Raw genomic sequence first — 27806 nt, 5'->3', positions numbered from 1 at the left:
CCACACGTTTTATTACCAAATACTTTTCGCGGCTTAGTACATTTACAAGGCTCTTGCATAAAATAAAATTGAACTTCTACGGTACTGGCAAAAACTTAAATATGACAATTAATTTTTACTTTACCCACGGCTAGCTCAGTAATCAAAGTATTTTTTATGCCCGTTACCTTGCGGAAGTTTGGACTTTTATCTCATCTTAAAACCTGAAATTCAAAATTTCATGCTCTGGTTTGATTAAAATCGAATAAATACGCATATGACTTTAGTTGATAAAGTCCCGGTCCGGTTGGATAATGTCAGTTTAAACTTCAGTTTATAGTTGAATTGTGGGTTAAAGGATTTGATTGGCTAATATTTCACAAGTTGGCCAATCGTAGTTCTCAAATCTGCCAGTTAAACCAAACTGAAGTTTAACCTGACATTGGCCCGTATGAATAAAAGTAAGCAAATGCTTATACTTGCAAAATTCAAAGTAAATACTCGTAACTGCCCCTTCAGACTGGTCTGTTTAGCATGGTTTAGCAGCGCTGCACTGCTTCCTGTCCTTCTGCTGAGAGCGCTGCTAAGTCGCCCAGGGCGAAGGAGCATTTACGAGTATTTACTTTGAATTTTGCAAGTATAAGCATTTGCTTACTTTTATTCATACGGGCCATTGTCCAACCGGGCCTAAATACGAGTATACTAATAAAAACAAAGGTGATGAAGTTATATTTTTGTTTACACATTCTTGGATTGGATTAGATTTCATTAGAAGACATCCACAAAATCTGATGCCCATCTCATGATCTAACTTTGATTCTTATCTAAAATTCCTTTTTACCACATGGTACATTCTCATGTCCAAAATATACACAGCTCTCTGAATACTAAACAGAATTTTAATCCAACTAAAAGAATTGTATCACTGAAATTAAATACAAAATTCTAATCAATCAAGCAAAATAACCAAATTCCTTTGATTTGATTCCTATTTATAAATGTAATATAAATTTATTCATGCCAATAATTTTCATGGGTCAATTCCTTTAGGAATATCAAAATTACATCAAACCAAAATTAATATGGAAATTCTTAGAAATAATCGACCACTACTTTATACAAATCAAAAATTTAAGATAATTTACAGTTATTGACGTGGGTACTATTATCTTTTGGTAACAAATGACCTTATTTCTCCTTGGAAAATTGAATATGGAAATAGATTGCTTCTGTATGTAAAGGTGAGTCCGTGACACAAAACAAAAATGTCTATACCTATCACGAATCCGAGCAAACTGGCTTCAAATTCGAGAAAGTAATACTCGAGATCGTGATTATACTGATTTTACACTGTGTTAATATTATGTTGCCCTATTTATTATTTAATTAACTAGGATTTATTGCGGTTACCGATTAATTGTCTTTAAATTTTTTGCCGAATGCCAAATGTAGCTAATTTTTCACTACTATTTGGATAGGTACGTCCACGATTTGGTTCTGGAATTTTGACCTCAAACAAAATGGTGCGCGCTTGCTTTTCTAAATTTACTGAAAATTCAATTTCCGTGCGCTTAAAATGGTAGGTGGTTAGCGAAATTCAACGTTGAACGAATTTTCAACGATAGAAAAATTCACGCACAAACAGGGTACGTGACCGTTCGCGCAATCCAGCTTAGAAATATCTCTCACTCACTTCTCTTGCTATTTAAATCTCGCCCGTTAGAACCTGTGAAACGGGGCCTATTTTCTGAACGAAATAATTTCGACTGGCGTACCTTTTTTAACGAATTGGAAACCTGCATTTTTGTCACGGATCGAAACTTTTAGGTTCGAAGAGATCGTATCAACCACGCTGGCTTTTCGCAATACGCTTCATGATATCGCTGGTTATCACCAGATATACTATCATTTACGTTCGCTATCAAGCGGTACATGTCTACATTTTCCTATGTTGAACAACTACAAATTCAAAAAATACATTTTTTATAAATTCTAAAGCGATCACCCGTTACAAATCCTGTTGATTTTTTCCTCTTTGAAAAACTTTTCGGAAAAATGAAAAAAATTAAGAAAAATATACTGAAAATGAATATTCTCCTACAATAGCAAGTCGTGTAACGAGTAGTTACAAATGAAAATGCCTGCTCCTACTAAACATGTTGATGTTACTTTCTTGTAAAGAAATTATTGCTGTTGGTTTGTTAAATATAACAGAAAAATTAAACAAATATTTTCAAGGAGAATGAACCTTTTTCTGTATACGCGTAGGGTATACGGACACAACAGAGCGTCGACCATCGCTCAGACCATAGCATCGCACCATAGAGTATACCCTCGACCCTCGCTCCGACACACGCGCACGGGTGGCCACATCAAAGCTCGAAGTACCACACTTTTGTATCAACTTTGCGGTATGCTCTTGCTCAGATTGTGAATTCATTGGCTAAAATGTGGTACCAGTATAACGTTGAAGGATTTACACAGGTCCTTAAATAGATTGATTTATAACAGTTCATTATTATTTATCACTTACTTGTATTCAAAATTTATAACACGAGCGCGAATTTCACTGTTTATCATTTTGGTATCAATGTTGGAACTGATATTAAGCATAGCAAAATTGAGTTATATAGCAAACAAAAAGCTTCAGAATATCATATTTCATGGAAAGAATGCGTCGTATCCACTCTCATTCCTTATCGTCAGTGATTAATCGATTTGATCACGCCTTGATGTTGCTCTAGAAAATTTGCTACACAAGTTTTTCTACCATCAACAACAAACAGCAACATTGAATATTTAATTACTCTTATAGATACACTTGATTAGGTATAAGTATCATATGCGGGAATAGTCTTTAAAAATAGTATGGAAAGCTAGGTATTAGGTACCACATCCGCTTTTTATCGTCGATCCGCCCCTGCTTTTCACTATAAATACACATAGAAACAGGTCGATAGCGCGTCCGGACGCCTTGAAATAAAACGGAATTAAAATTCAAAAGCAAATTTGTTACACAACGAATAATTAACAACACACAGTTGTAGGTGCGTGATTATCATCATATTTGTGGTGACACAGTGTAGTATTGATTACTGCATTTGAAGAACGAAGGTAGGTGTCTAATTTTTCTTTCGCCTCTTTCGAAATTAATTATCTCTAATTAAGATCAAATACAATTTTTCTGCTTGCAAAAATTATTGTTGATGCTAGGTTGTCCAAATCATTAACACCTTGTATAATTTATATATACCGTGATTTATCGAACTTCCGAACTTCTGCAATGAAAAATTAATCATGTTTTCTACACAAAGAAGCGATATACCTGTCCATTTTTACGAATGCATCAACAAAATTTAAATCCAGGACGTCCACCAAGCGCGACCACCCTGTATAACTTGGCGATTTTTTCCTGTTGATTTACGCCGCTCGAAAATATGGATAAAAAATAGTATTTTGCCAAGATATGGCATTGTACTTTGGACCACTGCTGGATACTTTGTACATTGACTTATTAAAATTAAACGCAAACAACAAATATTTATCGTTAAACTGACCTGCCGTTTTTTTCTATACTGGGATTAGTATCTAAAAATGATTTCCATGTTTGTTTGGTTTAACTGGTATGATAGTATTTGGCTGCCGGAATTCGAGATCAAAGATGTAACACGCCTCAATTTTTCGGCCAAAACCCGTATAAAAAATGTTTGTCAATTTAGCAACAAAATTTTGCCCTCGCTACAGTTCCAAATCCTATATGTACCGATATAATGTGTGGGAAAAGTGTAGATTATCTGATTTTGATAATGGTCTTCATAGTCGAAATGAATAGTAACAAAGACGATTTTGCCAAGTGGTACTCTAATTAACAAAAAGCGAGACAAAAATGTTAAGTCTCCCATGAACTATGCGTTGGGAGTGATCGCCCAAATTTCCCAAAAGTAGAATAACACTTTGCATGCCAAAATAACGTTACCCAAAAAAAAGTGATTCTGATTCGGATTTCGAAGTTTCACTAATGACATTATATCTGGAAGTTCTTATAAACAATTGCGGCTTTGTTCGAAAAATGAGGATTTATTACAAGTAGCTTCTTATCCAATAGTGTACGTATATATTTTGGACAAACCGGTAATACGATATCAAAGTTATAGAGATTGCGCAAAAGGAGGTAATTCCCCAGGCTCTTAATTCATCGTCGATGGGGCGCCCCTTGAACTGTTTTATCAACTTTCGGGAAACGCATTACATATACGGATTATACTTCGGTTCTTTAAATAGATCGGCCTTGTTCTATTTTTTGTTTGGAAAAAATCTTCCGCAGAAACCTAAAAAAATGGTTATATTTCGCCACCCACACAACACTGTTCTTACATTGGCGTCCAGTTTCGATTTTTTCGGATTCACCGTTCCAAAGTTTCTTCCTATCTTCATTTCATCAGAAGATACCTTTTTTAAATATCCTATTTACAGAAATCCCATCGTTTCGATTTTCCTCTTCTGAAACTTATTCATGGTAGTTTTTCTTCTAAATTAACCATTTGTCAGCACTTCGTCCAATTGACAGTGATAATTCTTGCGATTCGGTTGTGCCTACCATTATCGTTCCTTTTTCAATACCTTCATATCTATAAGTTACCTTTCTTCCTGAAATTCCTAACTTATTCACAATCCTCGTATCACTGAGTTACGATACACGTCGCTGTATCTGCATTCTTTGTCCGTATCGTCATATAGTCTTATGAAGGGGTACCAATCATCGAGATTTCCGTAGAAATAGGGTAGATATTTCCCATGTAGGTACCATCAGCTAGTACACAGTAATTTGAAATCTTCACCATTTGGCTGTACGGCATTGTTTTCGATTATTTCTCCTAGCACGAGATTTTTAGTTAAACTTTCTTCTTTTCAGCTTCTTCGCCCTTCCACTTCTTTTTTGTTTTTCGGTTCTTCAATTCGTCGATCGGATTTCATATTAAAATCCCCGAAGAAAAATGATAAAATAACTATACATTTTTTTCATCTACAACCACAACAAATGGAATCAAAATCACCGCTTTGGCCAGAAGTAGAAGAGAAGACAATTTACTTAATTATAAGACCATCACTTTCTTTTTGTGGGTACCCTATATTCTGACATTTCATTCCGCTTTTGATTTGACATCACCAATGGATATATTTCTTCCAAACATCTCGATCGCCCTTTGTGAGTACCCTCTTCCGACAATCCGTTCTTGCGAGGTATATAGGGAATATACCCGATCACGATAAGAGGTCGAGGAGGAGGGCTATGGTTGGTAGAAATTAACTCCTTTCGTTGAGACCTTTCATTAGAGTACCATGAAGAATAAAACTAGTTCCACTCCCCCTCCACCCCGTATTTTGATAAGAGGACATAAAGATGAGCAGTAGTTCAAAAACAGCATCTCAGGAAATAATTCGTGGGGGCCCCCCTTTTAGACAGCGAAATTTGATGGCCGTCTGGCACACCTTCAAGGTTTAGGCTACCTACTGCACAAAATTCCAGGACTCTAGAACCAAGAAGGAGTTCGAAACGGCAGAAATAGGACCGGACGGACGGACAAAACGCAAACAATAGCACATTTTTTTTATTCTTAAAAAATGCGCTAAAAAGTGGATAATGGGAAACTTGGCCGAAGCCTTCAAGAACTCAACATCAGTAAGTTCTGCGCCATAAGGTATATAGTTGGGCTTGGGATGGCCAGAATACGTTTTGCCAGGTTTTTGATTGCTAAATTTTGAAAACCGTTAATTTTGGAACTGATTGCCAAAATTGCGCACAAGCATTTTGGTTAGATTTAAATTACAATAATTTTACCTACGATAAAAAATCTCGGCCCGTATATTTTACTCAGATGTACCCGAAGCCGTTAAATTGCTTAAAGCTTAAACAATCGCGGTTTTGATAGAAAAATAACGATTTCCACAACCCGCATCTTATCGAATAGATTTTAGAAAAACAAGTAATATGAGGTCAAAGTTGTAGTGACTACGCAATGACGTAATTCCTTAATTGATCCTGGAACGATGCTCCCTGAGTGGGTTTTATCAACTTTTGGGAAAGTAATTATTAGGATTATATTCATTACTCTTATTCTTCGAACAGATCAGATTTGTTGTTTTTACTTACAATTTAAGAAAACGCCATTGCCCCCCCCCCCCCACCAAATTCTTCAGGGTATTCTTCTTTTAGATTCTTCAGGTTGCTGTGATCTTAAATCGTCTCGTTCTTCAAATTCCTTACATTCATAACATGCCTAAAATTCGCTTCGAATTCCTTGGTTTCTTTGAATTATTCACCGTTTTTGGTTCCTTCGCAGCTTTCACATTTTTCCTATTGATCTGTTTTTCAAAATTTATTCTGATTCACCATATTCTTCAGGTCCATCGAATTTTTATCTTTTTAAAATTACCTACTCGAAATCTTCAGTTTCTTCGAATACTTTGCACCTTTCAAAATTTTCTTCTAAATCTTCACATTTTCTTTAAATCAATTGCTCATTCTTCAGTTTTTTTTAAATTTTGATGAATTTTGTAAATTATTGAGCTTCTTCAGATCCTTTGAATATCTTCTGAACGTTTATAGTTGCTCCTGGTTCTTTAGATTCTTTTGTTTCTTCGGTTCTTTCACGTTATTTCGGTTCTTCGAAGAATTCCTCAATTTCTGCAGCCTCCTCGGATTCTCAAACATTGTTCCCTTCTTTGGATGTTTCCAATTCTTCATTTTTAGATCGGATTCTTTAATTTTTTCAACTTTTTTTCTTCTTTGGTCCCTTCTCCTGTTTTTTTTTCAGATTGTTTCGTTTCCATACTCTTCGGATCTTTACTCTCATTCTTTAATTTTAAATTCTTTAGCTTCTTAGGCGTTTGCCGGATCTTTTACATTCTGCCTATTCATTTATTTTTGTTTTGATGTTTCAGATCTTTCAACTTGTTCAGATCTTTTAGTTGATGTTCCTCTGATTCTTCAATTTATTCAAATGTTTTCATATCCTCAGATTCTTAGAAATATTCCCAATTCTTCCTATCCATAAGATTCATAAAAGCCTTCAAATTCCCCTTTTTGATTCTTCAAATGTTAAAGGCTAATGATCTCATAGTTTCTTCAAACCTTTTCAATACCTTTCTGAACCTTTAGTTTCTTCTGATTCTTCATCGGTCTTTTCAGATTCATTCAATCTTTTTGGATGAGTTTTTTGGATTTTCGAGGTTCATTAGGTATTCGATTCGCAACATTCTTGAGATTCTCGACTTTCTTCAAATTCTCCAGATTTGGCGGACTCTCAGGATTGTTTTTTTTTCATTCGAATTTTCCAGATGCTTCAAATTCTTCAGACCCCTCAAGTTTTGGGGGTTCTTGTAGACCTTCTTAGAATTCTTCAATTTTTTTAAACTTCTTTAATTTCTTTAGATTTTTCGCTTCATTTGCATGAAACTTCTTGTATTACAGCGACTAACCAATAACATTATTTGAGGAAACGGAAATGGTTGTTAACTCGCCTTAGAGGTTACTAGTTCAGATTTAAGTCTTCGGAATTGTCCGATTCGCCAGTTCCTTCAAATTTTTCAAAATGTTGCATTTGTTCGTATTTTTTTGATTTTTAGTGTCAAATTCATCGGTTTTTTAGTTTTTTCAAGTCTTCTACTGCTTTGTTATTGTCGGATCTTTCACATATCCATATAACTCTTAAAAGTAGAGAAGAAAACCAGAAAATTCCGATTATTTGCACAGAATTTGCCAGAAAAACCGAAATTTGGCGGATTTGGTTTTTAGTGCACTTTTTAAGAATTAAAAAAAATGTGCCATTGTTTGCGTTTTGTCCGTCCTTCCGGACCCACTTCTGCAGTTTTGGACTACTTTTAGGGGAATGGTCATAGACCCCTGGAATATTTTGTAATATGTAGCCTATACCTTGAAGGTGCGCCCGACGGCCATCAAATTTCGCTGTCTCAATGCCCTCCCCCCCCTGAATTATTTCCTGAGATGCTGTTTTTGAATGTGTATAACTTTACATGCCACAATCAACTGCTCTCAGAGTTTGCATACGCTACGCATGCCTTTAATGGTGGCAAGTAATATTTTTGAAAATGGGGTGGGGGGTGACCAGACGTTCTCGCCCATATCTCACCCAAATGCATTGGTTTGGACAAACTATAACTTTCCTGCGCGACTGCTTTTTTTAAATTCTTATTTTATTTATTTATTATCCCTCTCTTGTTCTGGGCCCTCAACAGGCTTGCGCCCAATTACAGAGTGACCCGCATAATGCTTTTTAGAGGTGCTTCTGCAGAAAGTCTTAAGTTGTTCTAGCCGGCAGAATGCTCGAAACTGGTCTAAGGTAATTTCCATCTCTGTCACAGATGAAAAATTCACCTCAACCCAAGTTCGAACACCCGACCTCCGGATTTATAGCCCAACGCTCTACCATTGAGCCATAAAGCTTTCCGAGAACAGTAGTTGGCCTGGGAGTAGAGGAAGGGGGTAGAAATTAATCGTATCATTCATGGTACCTATTCCAATTAAAGGTCTCAAAAAAGGAACTGTTTTCTACCAACTACTCCTACTTTCTAACTCCTTATCAAAAGAGGCGAATTGGGGAGTGGGGGGGGGGCTAGTATTATCCTCCATGGTACTCGAATGAAAGGTCTTATTGAAAGGAATTAATTTCGACCAACCATAGCCTCCTTCTCGACTTCTCATCGTGATCGGACATAAATAATTCCGGCGGGAGGAAAATTTCAGGAGCAAGGGAAAATATTCCTACAGTTAATTATACATACCTATAGATACCTACATAGGAAAAGTGTCACACATTGGAATAATCAAGCTATCGTTGCAAAACGCCACAAAATTTATAAACCGTCATTAGTATTTCCAGTGAAGTTTATACCTACAAAAGGTGAGATACTTACGTGCATACAGAGATCAAAATAGGGGAGAAGAACCCAATTTCATACTGCATCTCAAGAAAGGTACTTACTACTGCGATTTACCTTTATTCGACATGGAGGTGTTCTGGTAACTGAAAGTATCTTCATTGTGTTCTCTCTTGATGATGTTTTAGGTAAACGTGGGGGATACATAGCGGGGTGCTTCTTCCATCTGATTCCTCCAAAAAAATAGTGCAATTTAATGCATAGTTGCACCAAATTTATTGAAAAAACAATACATTTTAAGTAACCAAAAAAAACAGATTCGTGCATTTTTGGAATATTTTGTAATCGTAGTTCAGTGACGTATTATTGAATGAAATTTGTAATCACACTCTACGTCACCGGATTTTTTGAAGTGTTTTGCTGCACAAAGTCACGTTTCATTCACACTATCAGAACACGCTCTCAATTAGGCTGAAGCAAAAATCGAATTAAATCACCACAATTTGCACGTCCATTATTTCAAAATTGCTAACCAAATTTGCCGAAACGGATTTTAAAGATAACGCCACAATGCGCTAAACCAACTAGAAAGAGGTATCACAGAGTTGTAAGCGTCACACGCACGGTGTCGTTCTAGTGTGGAACTTCCTTTCTTACTTTGCCAATTTGCATTTACCTCCCCCTACACTGGTGAATTTTTTGAATTTCGATAATTTGTATCTTTACACATCATCGCTTATAATGTGTAACAAAAAAGTGTGATTCTTGTTTAGACGTTTGAAACAAGTTTCGTTTTCGGAATATCGTCGCAGCTTGTGCTTCACCTGTGGAAAATCTACTACAACAAAATGGAGGGAGATCGCCATGAAGACGTCGGCAATCAAAACGGTAGGTACCCAAACTTGTTTTTAACTTGTCGTTTCTTCGAAAGTGACGTGCGATTTTCTCGATAGAAGCGACTATTTCCAAAACGTGACAAACACACTAATTTTTATCTCTCAAACTCACTCAAAAACAGAATCCGAAAAGTCTCCTTATCGAGGAAAAATTGCATTTGACGAAATAAATAGTTGGAATGTTTGTTAAAGTTATGGTTCGTTGGAAAGTCCACGAGTTATCAGTGACCTGTCGATAAACACTCCGTGCAATTTAGTAAATTTGTTTTTTTTTTCATTTTTTAAATCATTTTTATGATAACAACAACAATTCGATGACTGTTTTGTCTACAAACATTTCGTTTAACCGGGCTAATTACATGTTGCGATGTGCAAGATAAAGGATATAAACATGAACTTTGAAAAGATGGATCCCCCTGACGATGGGTTTTGCTTTTGCTCCCCCAGAGCTATCGGTTAATGTGTTTATTTATTCTCGATATCGGCGTGGGTATTTTGAGAATTAATCAATTTGGGAATTTAAAAGATGAAAATAACGCCTGCGCAATTAAAATGATAGAACAGAAGCCAATAGCGAGAAAGGGTTTTCCCATTAACATTACCCTTCCTAGCGATGGCGTTGTATAAAAGATGATGCCTTAACTTCAGCCCATCAAAAATTCTAGAGCATCTCCAATCTGTACCTACTCAAAAATCTTTCGCAACATGTAAGTTTTTTCAAATGCATAATCGTCTAGAATTAATCATTCTTTCATATCGTGAATGATAAGTTAGTATAAAATAGTACTTCAACTATATTTTCCTTGCAGATAAACCGAAAAAGATGTCGAAAATTGGAATCAATGGTTTTGGACGAATTGGACGTTTGGTGCTACGTGCCGCAATGCAAAAAGGCGCACAGGTGCTGGCCATAAACGACCCGTTTGTGGATCTCAATTACATGGTTTATCTTTTCAAACACGACTCCACCCATGGACGTTATAAAGGAGACGTTACCACAGAGGACGGTTGCCTTGTCGTCAACGGCAACAAGATTATTCTATTCCAAGAGCGCGATCCAAAAGTAATTGCCTACCTTCATTCTTCAGTTCGCTCACTCACAAATGAATTTTAGGCTATACCATGGGCTTCAGTTGGAGTTGAATATGTCATCGAAGCCACCGGAGCATTTACCACAGTGGAGAAGGCTTCCGCGCATTTGGAAGGTGGCGCCAAAAAGGTAATCATTTCGGCATACTCACCAGACGCTCCCACTTACGTCGTCGGCGTCAACCTTGATATGTACGACCCTCGCCATAAGGTAATATATCAACTCATCAACATTGGTTGCATCAATAATCATATTATCTTTAGGTAATCTCAAACTCATCCTGCACAACAAACTGTCTAGCACCACTCGCAAAGGTCATCCACGATAATTTCGAAATAATCGAAGGTTTGACCACAACAATCCATGGCGTTACGAGTTGCCAAAAAACGGTCGACGCCGCCTGCAGTAAATGGCGTTACGGCCGCGGATCATTGCAAAACATCATCCCAGCGGCGACGGTTGCGGCAACGGCGGTCGGCAAGGTAATTCCGTCACTCACCGGAAAGCTGCACGGCCTCGCCTTCCGAATTCCCACACCAAACGTCGCGATTGTCGACCTAAACGTACGATTAAGGAAGGAGACCACATACGAAGAAATCAAAGCCAAAGTCAAGGAAGCGTCCGAGGGCCCACTTAGAGGCATCCTAGGCTACACCGAGGAGGAATTAGTTTCGTCGGACTTTAACGGCGACACACATTCGGCAGTTTTCGACGCGGAAGCCGGAATACACCTATCAGATAACTTTGTCAAATTGGTCGCGTGGTACGATAACGAAATTGGTTATTCACATCGCGTTATTGATTTAATCACGCACATTCAGACAAAAGACGAGGAGTACGCTAACGGATCATTTTATCAGTCCTGTGAGGTTTAAGTAATTTATTTTAGTATTTATCATTTACGTACGTTGTTTGTTTTATATTTATTAGTCGATAATGTGTATGAATGCTCCCTTTTTGTTCGCTGTAGGTGTATATGATATTGCAATTACATTCTGAGATTAATTTCAATTTTAATAAAAATTTCACGAAGAATTGAGTACTTAACTCTGTCAAAAACAATATTCACGTGGCTGGCGCAACTTCTGCTAAAGGATGATGGAAAACAAACCGATTGATTTGGTAGAGATCTGAGGTATTGTCAGTTTTTCTTCACTTGGTTTAGTCCAAAGGTTTCTTCATAGCAAGGATACAGAGGATACAAAACGATTTTGCTGCGTATTGTTTACCATTTATGTTATTGAACTTGTTTTTGACATGGATGAGAAACTGTGAAATGGTGCGCGAAAAGTTTTGGAGCTGAGTATTCCACTACAATCCAAAGTCTGGTGCATTGAAACTTTGGCGAAAGGCAATTGTTTAAAAGATAACCAGTATGATACTTAATAATGTAATTGACATTAATGATTTTTTGCTTGTTTATTTTGAAACCTTCCTTTTCATAAAGAAATCAAAAATTTCTTGTATCTATGACCTACAGATAAGATTTTTCGTCATTGATCTCTACTTATTTGAGGTGTAAATTTTTTTATTATTATCAAAGTATATGAAGATATATAAATAGCAACAATTTTGCTATTTTGGAACGATGATGAACTATATATTTTAGCGAATTAAGCGATATATAGCAGTATAATCAGTATAGCTACGTTGTAATAAATATTTATTTATCAAGTGATGTGTCATAAGGTTCTTTATCCAGAAGAGATAATTAGTTACTTGACATTCTACGAGGAGGTTCCCGGTGACACTTTTGGCAAATGTGGATGATCTTATGACCCTTGATGGTGGTTGGAAATCTTCTGCAATGGCAGATAGAGCTGATGTTGTTGAAAGATTAATGTTAGAACATTAATAAAACGTCTTGAGCTTCAAAATAATAGAAAAATAAAGAAGTTCATAAATGTCATTCAATATTCATCATATAGGTATTTTTTTAACATCTACACACTTTATAATTTATAAAATATTTTATGATCGTACTTCAACACCTCCCCTCGATTAAAAATATTTATAAATTCATATAAATACTACATCAAAACTTACTTCTAAGTTCAAAATAGGAAATACACAGTTTTAAATAGAAAATACAAATTACCTCCCCTTATTTCATATTTAAAAAAATCTTGATTCTTAGAGTAGACCTATAGCCTTAGCAAACATTTCTGTTTTGGGCCCCGACAGGGATTTCGTGAAGAGGTCAGCAAGGTTTTCTGATGAAGGTATATATTCTACTTTGATCATTCTGTTATTAATACATTCTCTCACAAAATTGTATTTAACAACAAAATGCTTACTTCTCTCTCTCTGCAATCGAACCTTGATTATCACAATAAACAATTTCTCTTCCATAAATTAAATCTTCTTCACTTAATTCACGTAACAAAGTTTGTAGCCACAGAAATTCACACATTGACTCATAAAGGGCGATATATACTCTGCATGAGTTGATGAACTGGCTACGCATTTCTGTTTTCGGCTTTTCCAAATAACTGCTCCATTCCCAAAATTAAAAACATAACCAGTTATTGATTTTGCGTCATTTTTATCACTAGCCCAGTCTGAATCACTATAACATGAGAAAACGCCATTTTTCTTATAAGTTAATCTATAACCTATTGTTTTCTTTAAATACTTTAACACATTTTGAACACCTCTCCAATTTCTTACAGTGGGTCTCTGGTTGCATTGACTCAATTTACATACAGCATTTGCAATGTCAGGCCGAGTACAAGTGCTAATATAAAGAAGAGAACCTATCGCCTTTTGATACAATTCACGGTCAAAAATTTCTCCTTCGCCTTTCACTTCAAAATGCGCTCCTACTTGAAGTGGACAAGAAGTGCCTTTAGATTCTGACATATTGTACTCATTTAATATGGATTTTATGTACTGACTCTGATTTATGGTTATAACATTCTTACTAGGTCGATCAAACTGTATTGATATAAATGATCTTACGGGACCTAAATCTTTAAGTTTGATAATTTTTCCAATAATTTCTTTAAATTTTAAAACTTCTTCTTCAATTCCCGAAACCAAAAAATCGTCAACATAAACGGCCACTATAATGTCTTTCTTAAAAAATATGCAAGGTTCACTGATACATTTGGCAAAATCTAAACTTAACATAATGGATGTTACGTGATTATACCAGTTTCTACCTGATTGCTTAAGGCCGTACAGACTTTTTTTAAGTTTACAAACGAATGTACCTTTATCGAGTTCTAATCCATCAGGTACTTCCATCAATACTTCCTCATCCAAACTGCTATTGAGGTACGCTCCGACTACATATCTACATGATCCAACCTCCATCCATGATGTACAGCTAGATACGTCAGAAGTCTGATTGATTTCTGCTCCACTACAGGACTCATAGTTTCGAAATAGTTTACTCCGTGAGTTTGACGAAAACCTTGTGCAACAAGTCGGGCTTTATACTTACTTAATGTTTCCATCTCCGTTTTTGATTGTGAACACCCACTTGCAGGCTATTACCCTTGCACCTGGTTGTCGTTTTATAATTTTCCAGGTTTCTTGCAAATTTAAATTCCGAAATTCGTTATTATAATGGCATCCTCCCATGCAAGTGCGTTTGAGCCATTCACAGCTTCCTCATAACTGGACGGAATCTTCTCTTCATAATCGTAGAGCAAACATACAACATGGCAATTTACATCATTTTCTTGTTACTGGTGCTCTACTAGATTTTCTTAATTGTACAGGTCCTTATCGTCAGTATTATCGATTTCAGTTTGCTCTTCTCCTTGGTTATGAATCATTTCTGCTATTACAGCTTTTTGATTTTGAATTTCCAGCTCTCCATCTAACACGTCTTGATTTTGAGCAACCATCTCTCCTTCGGGTACAATTTCAATAGAATAATTTTTATCTGTAGAGATTTCAGAAAACAATCCTTCGTTTTTGTTTAACTCGCTTAGGAAATTGCAGTCAAAATTGTTAATCTTAAATGTCTGAGTTTGGTTTCGACATTCACTTGGTACTTTCAATACAGGTTGTTTAAATGGAAAAATCTCTTCCTGAAAAATTACATCTCTCCTGATGATTACCTTTCTTCGCTTCAAACTCCATAATCGATAACCGTCCTTCGTATTTTCGCCGAATCCAATAAGCACACATGTTTCAGCTTTTGATTCAAATTTCGTTGATTTAGATTTCTTTGCCCATGCTTGGCAACCAAAAATCTTAATTAAATTTGCTGTATCTAACTTTAATTTCTTACTGTGCCAGATTTCGTAAGGTCAATTGCAGATGAGGGGCACCGATTTCTGATAAAAACTGATGTCATAATTGCTTCTGCCCAAAAATTCATGAGTACACCGGATTCTAACATCATATGCATCTTGCCATTTCTACCAGAACGCGCGGTTCTGCCGTTCTGCCAGACCATTTTGCTGCGGACAACCTGGTGCACTTCTCCTATCTTTTATTCCGCATTTTCATGCAAGTACTTCTCGGAAACATTTGATATGTACTCGCCACCATTGTCACTTTGCATGGTCAGTAACTTTTTCTGTTGATTTTCCGCTTCCTAATGAAATCTAACAAATTCAAGAAACGCCTCATCCTTCGTCTTCAAACATTTGGCAACGATATAATGAGAGTAATCGTCAATAAGAGTCATAATAAATAATGATCCGCCAATATAGATGGTGGTGAAATTTTACCTATTAGGCGACTGAATTTTCCTTGAATGCAAACTTCACATTTCTCATCATCTTTATTTGGTTCTTCTTTTAAATTTTTGAGAAAAGGAATTCTCAACAAATCCCTTTTATTCACATGTCCAAATCTTCGATGCCATAGCTGCATGTTGTTGACTGCTCTACATGCTAATCCATTCTTCTGTTCAATGTTAAAATTTTTATTTCTTATATCCGCAGTATTTACAACGTATACCCGAACCTTCTTTACTCTAAAGATCAGCTCATCATTATCCAAAACTACTCCTCTTTCACCAGTGAACATGACGTCCAAACCTTTATCTGTCAACCTTGAAACAGACATCAAAGCACATTCAAGATCTGGAACGAAAAGTGTCTCAGACAACGTGATCCTGAATCCTCCGTCTTCTTCAGGTGTACGAATCATGACGATGCCTTTGCCTTCTATCTGAGCTTCATCCCCATTTCCCATCTTGATGATGCCACAGTAATCTTCATCCAGTTCGACAAATTCTTCTTTCAATGGTGTCATGTGATCTGATGAACAAGAGTCTAAATACCAACATTTCCGCTTCATATTGCCTTTAACTCCTACTGAACAATACGCTTTGGCTTTGTGGACTGAATCGACAATTTCACTTATAGCACTACTTGCCATACCTTCCTTCTTGTGTCGTTGTTGTCTCAAGAACTCCTTCAACTCTAGACAGTCACAAGATTTGTGTCCTAAATTTCCACAGGTGTAGCACTTGTAGACTCTATCTTCATTTCTACTTTCTCCTTTAACTCGTTGAGTACTGTTTCCATGATAGACTCGATTATCATTTCTATTTTCTCCTTTAGCTCGGTGAGTATTGTTTCCATAGTTTTTCGATTTCATACTTTGGTTTGCTTTTGAGTTCTGCACTGCTTTCATAGCTTTGACTTCGTCTGTTTTTGTCGACAGTCCGTCTAATCTGATTTGACGTTTCTCTTCCACCAACAATTTACTTATGATGTCATCACGACTTAAACTTTCTTGATGTTCCAGTGTTCTAATGAAGATTTCATATTTGTCCCTTGGAAGACCCCTCAGAATAAACAATGAGAGAGCATGTTCATCAAAAGTTATACCGCAACGTAATATTTTTCGGTTGAGATCAAGAATTTTTGAAATGTACTCGGTCATTGAAGTATCTCTTTTCTTTATGGTAGTTAAATCTTCCAGAAATTCAAGTTGATGCATCACACTAAAATCTTGGTGTAAACTAGACAGGGTTGTCCACGCTTTTTCTGCCGTTTTATGTCCTCCTATATAGTCAATATATTTATCACTTACCGAAAGTAAAATAAGTGACAACGCTCTGGAGTTCTTCTTCTTCTCCCCTGCGTTGAAGCCTTCTATCAAATCTTCACCGCCAAAACCAGGATCAACTGCATCCCAGCATTCTCGCTGCTCCATGATCGCCCTGGCCTTAATATGCCATGCGAAATAGTTGTCGTCTGTGAGTTTGAGTCCTCGATCAAGACCATCATTGTAATTGTTCATCGTCATTATTACTCCTTCTAAATGTGATGAGACAGCTACACTCCTCCTTGATGTCTGGATACGTAAACTCTGCTAACTACCGATCGAAAAAATGTACCTGCACGACGTCTTTAATCCAGTTACAGTAACACACACGTGATTCTATGTAACACTTTTCCGGATTTAATTTTTGAAACACTAACGCGTAAGTCTCATAATCTGTTGAAAGATTAATGTTAGAACATTAATAAAACGTCTTGAGCTTCAAAATAATAGAAAAATAAAGAAGTTCATAAATGTCATTCAATATTCATCATATATTTTTTTAACATCTACACACTTTATAATTTATAATAGTTATTTATATAACAAGAGCGCGAAGTTCAATTTCGCGCATTGAGACTGAAGGTATTTAGACGAGGCGAAGCCGAGTCAAAATATCAGTCAAATGCGCGAAATAACTTCGCGCTAGAGTTATATACAATATTTTTTCTACAACTGAACCGATTGTTAATTAAATTTGCTGTTTAAGTTCAACTTTGCCACGTGCGCGAAATACTTTTTTTCACTGTTGACGATTTCGCGCACGTTGTCAATAGCAACCTTACTTATTAATTAACCGTTTAAAAATCTAGTACTTCGCGTTTCGAAATCCGTCAGAAAATGACAGGTTTTTTTGACAGTTGTAGAAAAAATATTTTTTCTACAACTGTCAAAAAAAACTGTCATTTTCTGACGGATTTCGAAACGCGAAGTACTAGATTTTTAATCGGTTAATTAATAAGTAAGGTTGCTCTTGACAACGTGCGCGAAATCGTCAACAGTGAAAAAAAGTATTTCGCGCACGGGACAAAGTTGAACTTAAACAGCAATTTAATTAACAATTGGTTCAGTTGTAGAAAAAATATTGTATATAACGCTAGCGCGAAGTTATTTCGCGCATTTGACTGATATTTTAACTCGGCTTCGCCTCGTCAAAATACCTTCAGTCTCAATGCGCGAAATTGAACTTCGCGCTCTTGTTATATAAATAACTATTATGATCGTACTTCAACAGATGTGTGGAAGACTCCGATTCCAACCAATTAGATATTGTAAATAAAGTCCAAGACATCCGAAACAATTGTAATAGCTATTTCTGCTCCTTAAGAGGTCACATCCAGATTACCAACAAGTACAATTATAATGGAAAACCGAACATGAACGGCAACACCGAGCCCTCACAAAAAAACTGTACAATTACTGTTAACGTTAACTTGAATAAATAATGTAATGTAAATTTAACTACGTGGTTTTATTTATTACAACTAATTAACAATAAATTTATAACCGTCTGAAAATGGATTAATTTATAACAGTAATTCTTATGTATCACTTACAATTTATAACGTAACACAAGCGCGTCGAAGTTGGAACTGCCCTGAAACGCAATACGATTTGTTTATATAATAAACCCGAGAGTTCGCGAGTCTGCTCGAATGATCTAGAACAAAGCACGTCATATTTCCGGGAAAGATTACGTCACATCCGCTTTCCTTCTTTATCGCCGAAGACTAATCTTTCATGGCGCCTTGATGTCTATCGAGATTTCTGGAACGTTTGCTACACTACTCCCTCCTTTTAAAACTGTTGCATCTCGCAACACGAGCGACGATTGTATCGAAGACACAGTCCCAGACAACTCTTGTTCTATAACACGAACTTGATGGCGGTACTTTGCATCTTGTATTCTTGAAGAAAAAACATCTACCATCTTACGAATCGGTTGCGGCGGTACCTCTACCTCTAGGGTTAAAGTAACAGACCAATATTTCAACCCCGGAGCCCTGGAATACCACCTAGAGCATATTGCGCACGTTGCGCCAATCCAATTTATCTAGATCACATCCGATCTTTGGAATTGCCCGCTGTGTAACGCCATGGATTTGTATTGAATGCCCGTTTTTACGTATTTTGAAGACGTCTTCTTAGTGTGTTAGACAAGTTGCCCAAAATTTTGTAAGAGCGTGCTTGCGAGATTTTGCAGAGGTCAAATTCGAAAGCAAACATTAGCCTCCACTCTGTATATATCGAACTAATATAGTCCACAGGGGCGCCACCGTGGCGCCACTGGCCACCCGCCATCAAATTTTAAAATGGATCTCTGTAGTTAACCACAAAAATTAGAAATAAACGCTTAATTATTATTGAATGTGATATAACATGGACGCGCCATCATTAAAAAACCTCACGGATTTCAAGTATAGCGTACCCGCAAAGGAGCAGAGCTTTGTAAGATTAACATGTGTTAGATTGAGGTTATGAAATTGTTATTACCGTAGATTCTGCAACAACTGGGGGCACCCCACGTTTCCAGCTTTAATTATATGGTAAATAAGGGTTTGAACGATGCAGTTTCCAGTCTACACCCTGTCGAATTCACTCTACCGTCCGGGGAAAGACTTTCCCTACGGATTGAGGATGTATCCCTAAACTACCCCGCAGTGCCTTTGGGAGTTGTTGGCGTGAGAACTCAGCAGATTTTTCCGACAGAATGTAGACAACGTAACGCTACTTACTGTGGGAAGTTGAACGGTAAAGTCAGTTGGTCGATTAATAACGGGCCACGTAGTTACATAGATCAAGACTTTGGTAACATACCGATTATGATTAAGGTTAGTACAATCTGAAGAGTATCCACTTCTGAACCCGATTCTTTACGACAGTCGAATCGATGTAACTTGAATGAGATGACGCCCAAACAGTTGGTGACGCACAAAGAGCACGAACAGGAATGGGGCGGTTACTTCATCATCAGAGGGCACGAGAAATTAATCCGCATGCTGCTTATGACGAGGCGTAATTATCCTATCGCGATTAAACGAGGTGGTTGGAAAGGAAGGGGCGATCTTTTTTCGGATGTTGGCATACAAATCCGTTGCGTGAATGACAGTCAAACTTGCGTGGTAAGTGTGGCGCGGGGGGGGGGGTTATGAGGCATGTTAAAAGTTATGTACATCTTCCGATTTTGTTTTGTGACCTTTTGGTTGCTAACTGAGCATGACAGGTACGAGGTGCCAATAACAAAAGTTTAGTGCTTCAGTTGTTTTTCACAAAAATTGCTTTTTTTCACTACTAGCGTCTGATGACATGATTATTAACCTTTTTTCCACTTGTAAAGTAGGCTTTCTCGGCATTTGTTCAAAGTGGTTAATAATTTTTTATTATTAACTAGTAGTCAATAATGAGAACTGTCACGCTATCACTTTTAGAAAACACAAGCCGAAATTTCGCTCAATGAACGTTTAGACAAGTTCTCTAAAACGAATAATTGCCACCATCCGCCATTTCCAGAGAAATTACATACCTAAAATTATTACATTTTGAAAAAATTCGAACGAAATTACTCTTTGAAAAATCTCAATGACAGAACAAAATACGGCCTGTTTGACTTGTAGTTCTACGTACTTGATTGACATGTTAAATTAAGAAACAAACAATTCTGTCCAACCGTTCACTTTCTTATCAATATAATATGTTAATTTAGAGGACTTCAAGTGCTAGTAGTGAAAAAAATAGTATATATACCACGGTAGAGAAGTCTATTATTGCCTTCGCACCTTACACCCCTGGCGCAAGCGCCTCGAGATGTAATCTTGGTGCTCAGGCAATAATAGTGGACTTCTCTACCTTGATATATAATGTACTATTATTTGGGTTGGGCTAAGAATATGCCCCCCCCCCTCCATTAAAAAGGGCCCTGGGAGAGTAATTAATGTGCAGTATATGCAACATGAGTATTAATAAGCTACTGTCCTTGTTGGGATAGTAAAGAATGCCACTTACCAATATCTATATATACAGTGCGTTCGAGATAAGAGGGTCAATCTCAATATCCATTGTATTTGGTGAGATACACAAAATTGTTCATTGCTTATGCTGCAAGATTTACCTATTCTGAGATCATTAGTGCACTTTCACTTTCAAAAAATAAAAAGTGCACATTTTTGCTTATGATGTCTGTCTGTCTGTATGAGTCACAAAACTACACCACTTACAGATTTGGTATTGGTGTCATTTGATCAGAAATTAAAAATAGAGTTAAAAATTATTTCATGTTTGTTTTCTCCTTAGGGCATGACATGTCCATAAGGGCTATTAAAATCGAAAAAAAAAAAATTTGAAAATGCACCCTTCACCTCTTGCTCACAAGCGCCTTAACGAATTTTTTTTGGGGTATTCATTTTATTTAAAACTAATGTACTGCATGTAGAGGGTAAATGAGAATATTTCCCCTGAGCTGTAGAAGTAAGTAAGTTTCTTGAATGGGTTTTCTCAGACCTAATCCTTCTGTTCGAAAATGTCGCCTAACCGAAAGAAAGCATGTATTCTTCGTACCTCGCTTTGTACTGTGTGAGGCCTTAGTGTGAATGTCAGTCCCGTTACATAACAGCAGTAATACACATATTCATTTCCGTGAAAGATTGTGGTACAACATTTTAAATATCGATGTAAAATTATGATTATGAGGGAAATGAAATTCCCGAGGGATATACAATTTTCTGATGTTGTCATACCGGTTGAGAACTATTATAATGTAAAATTGGAAAAGAAAAGAGAAAACTAAGTGACTACATATCCTGGAAGGTTTTCAATGTCCTTTTTCCCATGTAATCGATGAAGTCCCTAGAGCTATTCTTATGTGATTAAAAGAGGCCAACCCGGAATTGAATTGAAATTGAATTGTTTTTGTAATTAACGTATTTAATTAAATTTCAACTTTATTATTAGTTTTAGTATTTTAGTATGACTGAGTTTGAGTTTTAGGTTCCCTCTAGCTCCTTCAAACCGTGTTGCTTTTCGACAATCAGGGCAACATTGGGGTGGTTCTGTCCCCGTTTAAAGTCCAGTACTTTTTTGTATCTATGGAAGTGGCGTGTCTAGGTACAGCTTTTGTTTTGCAACATAAAGGTTCTTTCCAAGACGCTATATACCATTTTAGAAGGACTTTGAGCATAAATGGCTATCCAAAATATCCAAAACGATCGACTCCTGTTTTTATACAATGCAAACATTTCAAATAACACATTTATCGATGAGTCGGAACTCCAAATTACAGTTGACTTTCTCATTTTGAAAGGTAGCAACAACTCAGCTAATTGGATGGATTGGATGACTACTCGTTAAAAGTAAAAGTGAATTTGGAAAGGTTTTTACATTTAGTAGTTGAAATTTAGTTTACTCGCTCCAATAATTCACCAATTATATAAATGTCAATTTTCCCCTTGTATACTTAGGATTTTTACAGCCAGCAAAAGCCCTAATTAATCATCTTTAAACTTTTTACCGGCTGACGTTTAATCCAGAATCTTATTATCATCCCGTATAACCTAGAGAGATGCACAACGTTCTGTACTTTTGACCACAACGTTTTCGTGGTAGAAATGTATTTAAACGCGATTATGCTGATTCATTAATACAACAAAACGAAAATGTGCCAATGCTATGCAACATCCTTTGAGGTGAACAACTAGCCTGAATGGACAATGTGGTCAGTAACCTTGTAGTAACGTTCATCACTATAAATGACCACCTAACAGTGGTTGGTCATAAGTATATTGCACATTCATTATTTCCCTATTTATTTTTATTCTTGGCCTAGTAACAAATGAAAAAAATAGGAAGTGGTGGTGCGGAGGTAGGCTAACTAGTGGACATTAAAAAGTTGCCCTTTGCAGCCCAACACTTTACACTTTGTTACCGATGGGACAGTTAAGTTTATGTTCGCCCACTTAAAATTGGTATATTACGTTCCGGTTATGATGATATTGAAGGCGACGTGCGACTATACTGACCAATACATTTATAAGAGACTAACGGAGGGGTTCGAAGACGATTCTTACTACAGCGAGTAAGTAATAGGTTGATTGCGATTTAATTTTGGCGCACTTTGTTTATTAGTTGTATTCAGAATATGATGAGAAATTTACATGCGGAAGGTTTACATTCGCACGCGGATTGCAAGGGCTACCTAGGCAAAATGTTTCGTGTCAAATTTACGGAATGTGCCGAATGGTTTACGGATGTCGAAATTACTGATTACGTTTTAAAGAGTTGTGTGCTGATCCATTTGAATAGTCCCGAAGATAAATTCAACTTGCTCGTGTTTATGATACAAAAACTGTTCGTCTACGCTCAGGATAATTGCAAAACTGAAGGAGCTGATGCGGTTATGATGCAAGAGCTACTTCTCGGAGGTCATTTGTACCTGCAGGTTTTAAAGGAGAGATTGCAAATGTGGCTGATTTACCTGCGTGCGAGTATATTGAAAAATGCGAAAAGCGGTGCAGGATTTGCTTGCGGAGAAAAGGATATGGCACGAGCCTTGAAATATACGGGTGGCGTTGAGACTGTTATGCAAAAATTCTTAGCGACTGGTAACATCAACAGCCCATCCGGTTTGGGGCTAATGCAGGACTCGGGATTGGCGATTATTGCAGAAAACATCAATCGGATGCGTTACATGTCGCATTTTCGTGCCGTACACAGGGGTGCCTTCTTTCAAGAGATGCGCACGACGGAAGCGCGTCAGTTATTGCCGGACGCGTGGGGTTTCATTTGTCCTGTGCATACACCTGACGGTGCACCTTGCGGCTTGCTCAACCACCTTACTATGAATTGTATTGTGACAACTAACCCGGATGAGGAGATTGTCGCCACAATACCTGCAACCTTAACAGAATTAGGCATGGTACCCTTCAAAGGCAGCCACGCCGGGCTGTGCATTAAAGAATGTTACGTTACCCAATTGGACGGACGAGTGATCGGATACGTACATCGTAGCATTGCGGATAAATTGGTGACCAAGCTCAGATGTCTGAAAATTAAAGGGGAGGAGGTTCCCAACACGTTAGAGATTGTATTGGTGCCAATGAAAGATACACCCGGCCAGTATCCGGGATTATTCCTATTCAGTGGGCCGGCACGCATGATGAGGCCCGTTTATAATTTGGTCTTTAAGGAAATTGAATTTATAGGAACGTTCGAGCAAGTTTATCTCAATGTCTGTGTAACTCCTAAAGAAATGTATAAAGGTATTGGTATTATTTGGTGGTCAATGTAAGGATGCCCATTGTGGGGATATTTGGGTAAGATCTAATTTTTTGTGTGCAGTTTCACTCGCAACGCATGCGCAGTGCTTCCCCCTACATTCTACCGGCATGAAAAATCAATTGTGCAATCTACTTACAAGTCAGTTACAGACATGCAGGTTAATGTATGCACGTAAGTTGCTGTCTGATATCACTGTCGAGTCTGCCAATCTATTCTTGCCTTTAGTAAGCGTCTTTCTTTTAGTAGGAAATTATCCTCCCCTCCCCCAATCAAAAGGTAGATTCAATGATCGTTTCAAAAAAAACCACAAACTTCCTAGCAAAGGAAGACTTGATAATTCCCATCATAATAGATCCCTCCAGACCCCCCCAGTGCTACGCTGTTCCCCATAAAACGTTGTGCTCTCAAGGATTTGATAATGTTGTGGGGAAGATGATCAGATTCTTTTCTCCAAAAAACTATTGCACAAAACGGAGCTCTAGGGGGCAAATTTATACATACAGTGATATTTATTAACAAGTAGACATATAGGTTTATGTGTATTGTTTTTCCCTATGTCCACTTTTAAAAATCAAATTCTCTTCTGAATGGCGCCAATACAACTCTTAAAATCGAATAAACACCTGGCTACGCTTCTTAAACTGTTACCAGTACTATACCAATTGACAATATCAATTTTTTCGTCAGTTGAATACATCGCACACGGACGAAAATAAAAATACGGAAGCCAAAACAACAATATTCAAATTAATTAATATGACCGCCAGATCTTTATTGGTTTTAAAAAGGTATTTAGGTTGCATACACTTAGGCGCCCTTCAGAAGAGTGATTTTTGTCATTTAAAAGTAGACATAGGGAAAAACAATACACATAAATCTACAGGGTGTTTTTTTGGGAGCTTTAGTTAAACGTTTCTGGGAAAGTAAAGGCCGAATCGATGTAAAATATTTTTAAAATGGCCGCACTTCCGGAAACACCGGAAGTAGATAGTAACTTGGTTATTTTAAATAGCAACTACTATTTTTTATTAGATTTTTGGATTCTACGTTAAATTTCAGTTCTTGATACCCATATGTCGATACCTGCCATTTATGGTCTTTAAGTTATTTTGACTTTAAGAAAAGAAATGGCGGATGCAGATGGTACCTTGATAATTGATTACTTGAAAACGGTTGTAGTCATGGCAACCTATTTTTGTCAGTGCATAGAGAAGGAATAGAGCTTTCTTTTAGTGCACTTAAAAAAAAGTTAAGTTGCGTACGACCGCCCTTATGGAGATCCAAATTTATGAAACTTCAAAGACTAGAACTCAGTTTTTTTTTAATGGAATGACCATTTTCTTACTATTGCATGAGATAAAGAATCGAAGTGGGCATATTTTGACAATACATGTTCCTATAACTATCTTTAACAGTTTCTGACTTATTCCGATTTTATTGAATTGACACTATTTTTTCAGATTTTCTTTTTAGTAGTCGGCCATGATTTTATAATAATCGAATTTTAAACAAATCTAGTGACACTAATTCGTCACCTACTGTTATAGGTTAAAATAAGTTTTTCAAAAATCGAAAAATGACTCGCAGTGGTTTCACCTATTTTGGAATTTAAATGTTATTTATGGTGAAATGGACAGAATCGCGGCACGTGCTTGCCTTGCATTCATTCAAACACTGGAACGAAATTGTATGAATTTTGGAAATGTTGTACCCCCTAATGCACTACAAACCGTTGAAGCACAAGTGATACAAAGCTCTACAAGAGAATACTTAAGAAAATGAATTGAATTGCAAATGCAAGATTAACAAAATAAATTCAATGCAAAATAAAAAAACTTCGTTGAAACATTTTTGGTATGGAATTGTTGCTAGAACAGATATCGCATTACCTCTCTTAATTTCCAAACTTATACGTTGTTTAAGAAATTCAGTTGAACGACTGTCTAGATTTTTCAAAAATGTTCAGTCCTATATTCTTAATAAATGACTTATTTATTAATCAATTATTTAGATTAGAATCAATGATATTAAAGAATCCAACCCTTGATTTGTTGAAAATTCGATTGTTCTAAAATCATGGCCAACTACTAAAAAGAAAATGCGAAAAAAATTCCGAGATCAATTCAATGAAATGGGAATAAATTAGAAACTGTTAAAGATAGCTATAGGAACATGTAATATCAAAATATGCCAATTTCGATTCTCTATCTCATGCAATAGTAAGAACATGGTCATTCCATTTAAAAAAACTGAGTTTTTAGACTTTAAAGTTTCTTAAATTTGGATCTCCATAGGTGCGGTTGTACGCAACTTAACTTTTTTTTAAGTACACTAAAAGAAAGCCCTATTCATTCTCTATGCACTGATAAAAATGGGTTGTCATGACTATACCTTTTCAAGTAATCAATTATCACGGTACCATCTGCATCCGCCATTTTTTTTCTTAAAGTCAAAATAACTTAAAACCATAAATGGCAGATATCGACATATGGGTATCAAAAGAACTGAAATTTCACGTAGAATCCAAAAATGCAATAAAAAATAGGGGTTGCCATTTAAAATAACGAAGTTACTATCTACTTCCGATGTTTCCGGAAGTGCGGCCATTTTGAAAATATTTTACATCGATTCGGCCTTCAGAGTAACTCCTAAGTACAAATTTTCAAAAACCTACGTATTTTACTTGGGTATTTTCTGGTAAATTCGGTCAACAATGCATAAAAATTACAATGCGTTTGTATATATTTGTGAAAATGGTTTCACCTGGACTTGCCCTTGCATTTTCTACACGTTGAATTTTGCAGAGACATGGAACCTAATGGAAAATTGTTACCAGGCTTTAAACTAGTGAATTAGTTTCACCGTCAGTATCTAAGTGAATGTATAGGTTCTTTCATTAAAAACATGTTTGAATCTAATGCATTGTTCGCCTAAAGTTGTCACATCCATCAGTTTCTGGATCAAACCACTGTATGCCTTCATTACATATCATGTACTGATGTACCTCCCCCCTTCCTAGCCCATTGAGCCCCTCGCCTATAGTGTATTGTGCCTCATTGATATACTGCCTCATAAACAATCTTTCAGCTATTTACAATTTGAGGTAACGGATAAACAATCCTTCAAAGATTCTTGTGGTAATTGGTAATAAATATTCCAATGCATTTTTCAAGTGAATAAAAAGCGAAGCTCTTTAAAGGTGGTTTGGGAATAAAGCCGTATTCGTAAATTACTTCTTGATCAATTTGCGCGTTGCGCACTCTGCGCTCCTTTCTTCGAGTGACCGAAAGCCTTTGTAAATCCATTGACTTGTTCCATAGGGAGGTCTAGTAGTGTATCGAGGTCTTATCCTCAGTTATAATAGGTTTTCATCTTGGGATAAAGCAGTAAACTTCTCCTAGGAAATTTGTCTACACCGTTTTTGATCGGGCCTGAGCAAATTGGGAATCCATCGCGGCGACACTTTGTCCATTCCATTTTTTTTACCGATAACCGAGGTTTTACTGCGCGTTCACCAAATCTTCAACTTGATGATTTCGTCAGTTGTTACTTCCAGAGATCTTCCACATTGTTAAACCATCATAACTCTCTTGCCCATTTGAACTGCTTGCACCAAAATTTGATTATTTTCTCCATAGTTAGAAACGTTAGATACC

The 27806-nt window shown here is 36.7% G+C and overlaps 2 protein-coding genes and 1 long non-coding RNA gene across 6 annotated transcripts; 2 read left to right on the top strand and 1 right to left on the bottom strand.

Annotated features, from left to right (window-relative positions):
- Positions 1-1004: 1004 nt before the first annotated feature.
- Positions 1005-5249, bottom strand: LOC116179148. Of its 3 annotated transcripts, none has more exons than XR_004146962.1 (5): positions 4354-5249; positions 3537-4307; positions 3305-3476; positions 2513-3257; positions 1005-2466 (listed from the first exon to the last, which is right to left on the bottom strand). It is a non-coding gene; the product is annotated as an uncharacterized LOC116179148 (long non-coding RNA). The 3 variants fall into 3 exon arrangements; XR_004146963.1 differs by having other exon boundaries at positions 3305-4307; positions 4354-4572; positions 4619-5249; XR_004146961.1 differs by having other exon boundaries at positions 3305-4307.
- On the top strand, positions 2954-11898 carry LOC116179147 (glyceraldehyde-3-phosphate dehydrogenase 1-like). Of its 2 annotated transcripts, XM_031498864.1 has the most exons (5): positions 2954-3093; positions 9651-9765; positions 10583-10836; positions 10888-11073; positions 11127-11898. In XM_031498864.1, the coding sequence occupies exons 2-5, from the start codon at positions 9726-9728 to the stop codon at positions 11736-11738; spliced, it is 1092 nt and encodes a 363-aa protein (XP_031354724.1). In that variant the 5' UTR covers positions 2954-3093; positions 9651-9725; the 3' UTR covers positions 11739-11898. The 2 variants fall into 2 exon arrangements, with proteins under 2 accessions (XP_031354724.1, XP_031354725.1); XM_031498865.1 differs by lacking the exons at positions 2954-3093; positions 9651-9765 and adding an exon at positions 10384-10480.
- Positions 11899-19165: 7267 nt separating this feature from the next.
- LOC116179228 (DNA-directed RNA polymerase I subunit RPA2-like) lies at positions 19166-25010 on the top strand. The gene is made up of 5 exons (XM_031498960.1): positions 19166-19329; positions 19380-19712; positions 19764-20003; positions 22776-22948; positions 22999-25010. The coding sequence occupies exons 1-5, from the start codon at positions 19261-19263 to the stop codon at positions 24158-24160; spliced, it is 1977 nt and encodes a 658-aa protein (XP_031354820.1). The 5' UTR covers positions 19166-19260; the 3' UTR covers positions 24161-25010.
- The last annotated feature ends 2796 nt before the right edge of the window (positions 25011-27806 follow it).

This window comes from Photinus pyralis, unplaced genomic scaffold, assembly GCF_008802855.1.
Source record: "Photinus pyralis isolate 1611_PpyrPB1 unplaced genomic scaffold, Ppyr1.3 Ppyr1.4_LG8, whole genome shotgun sequence".
Lineage (NCBI taxonomy): Eukaryota > Metazoa > Arthropoda > Insecta > Coleoptera > Lampyridae > Photinus > Photinus pyralis.
The sequence above is the reverse complement of the archived record's forward strand: the minus strand, read 5'-3'. Positions and strand labels throughout refer to the sequence as shown.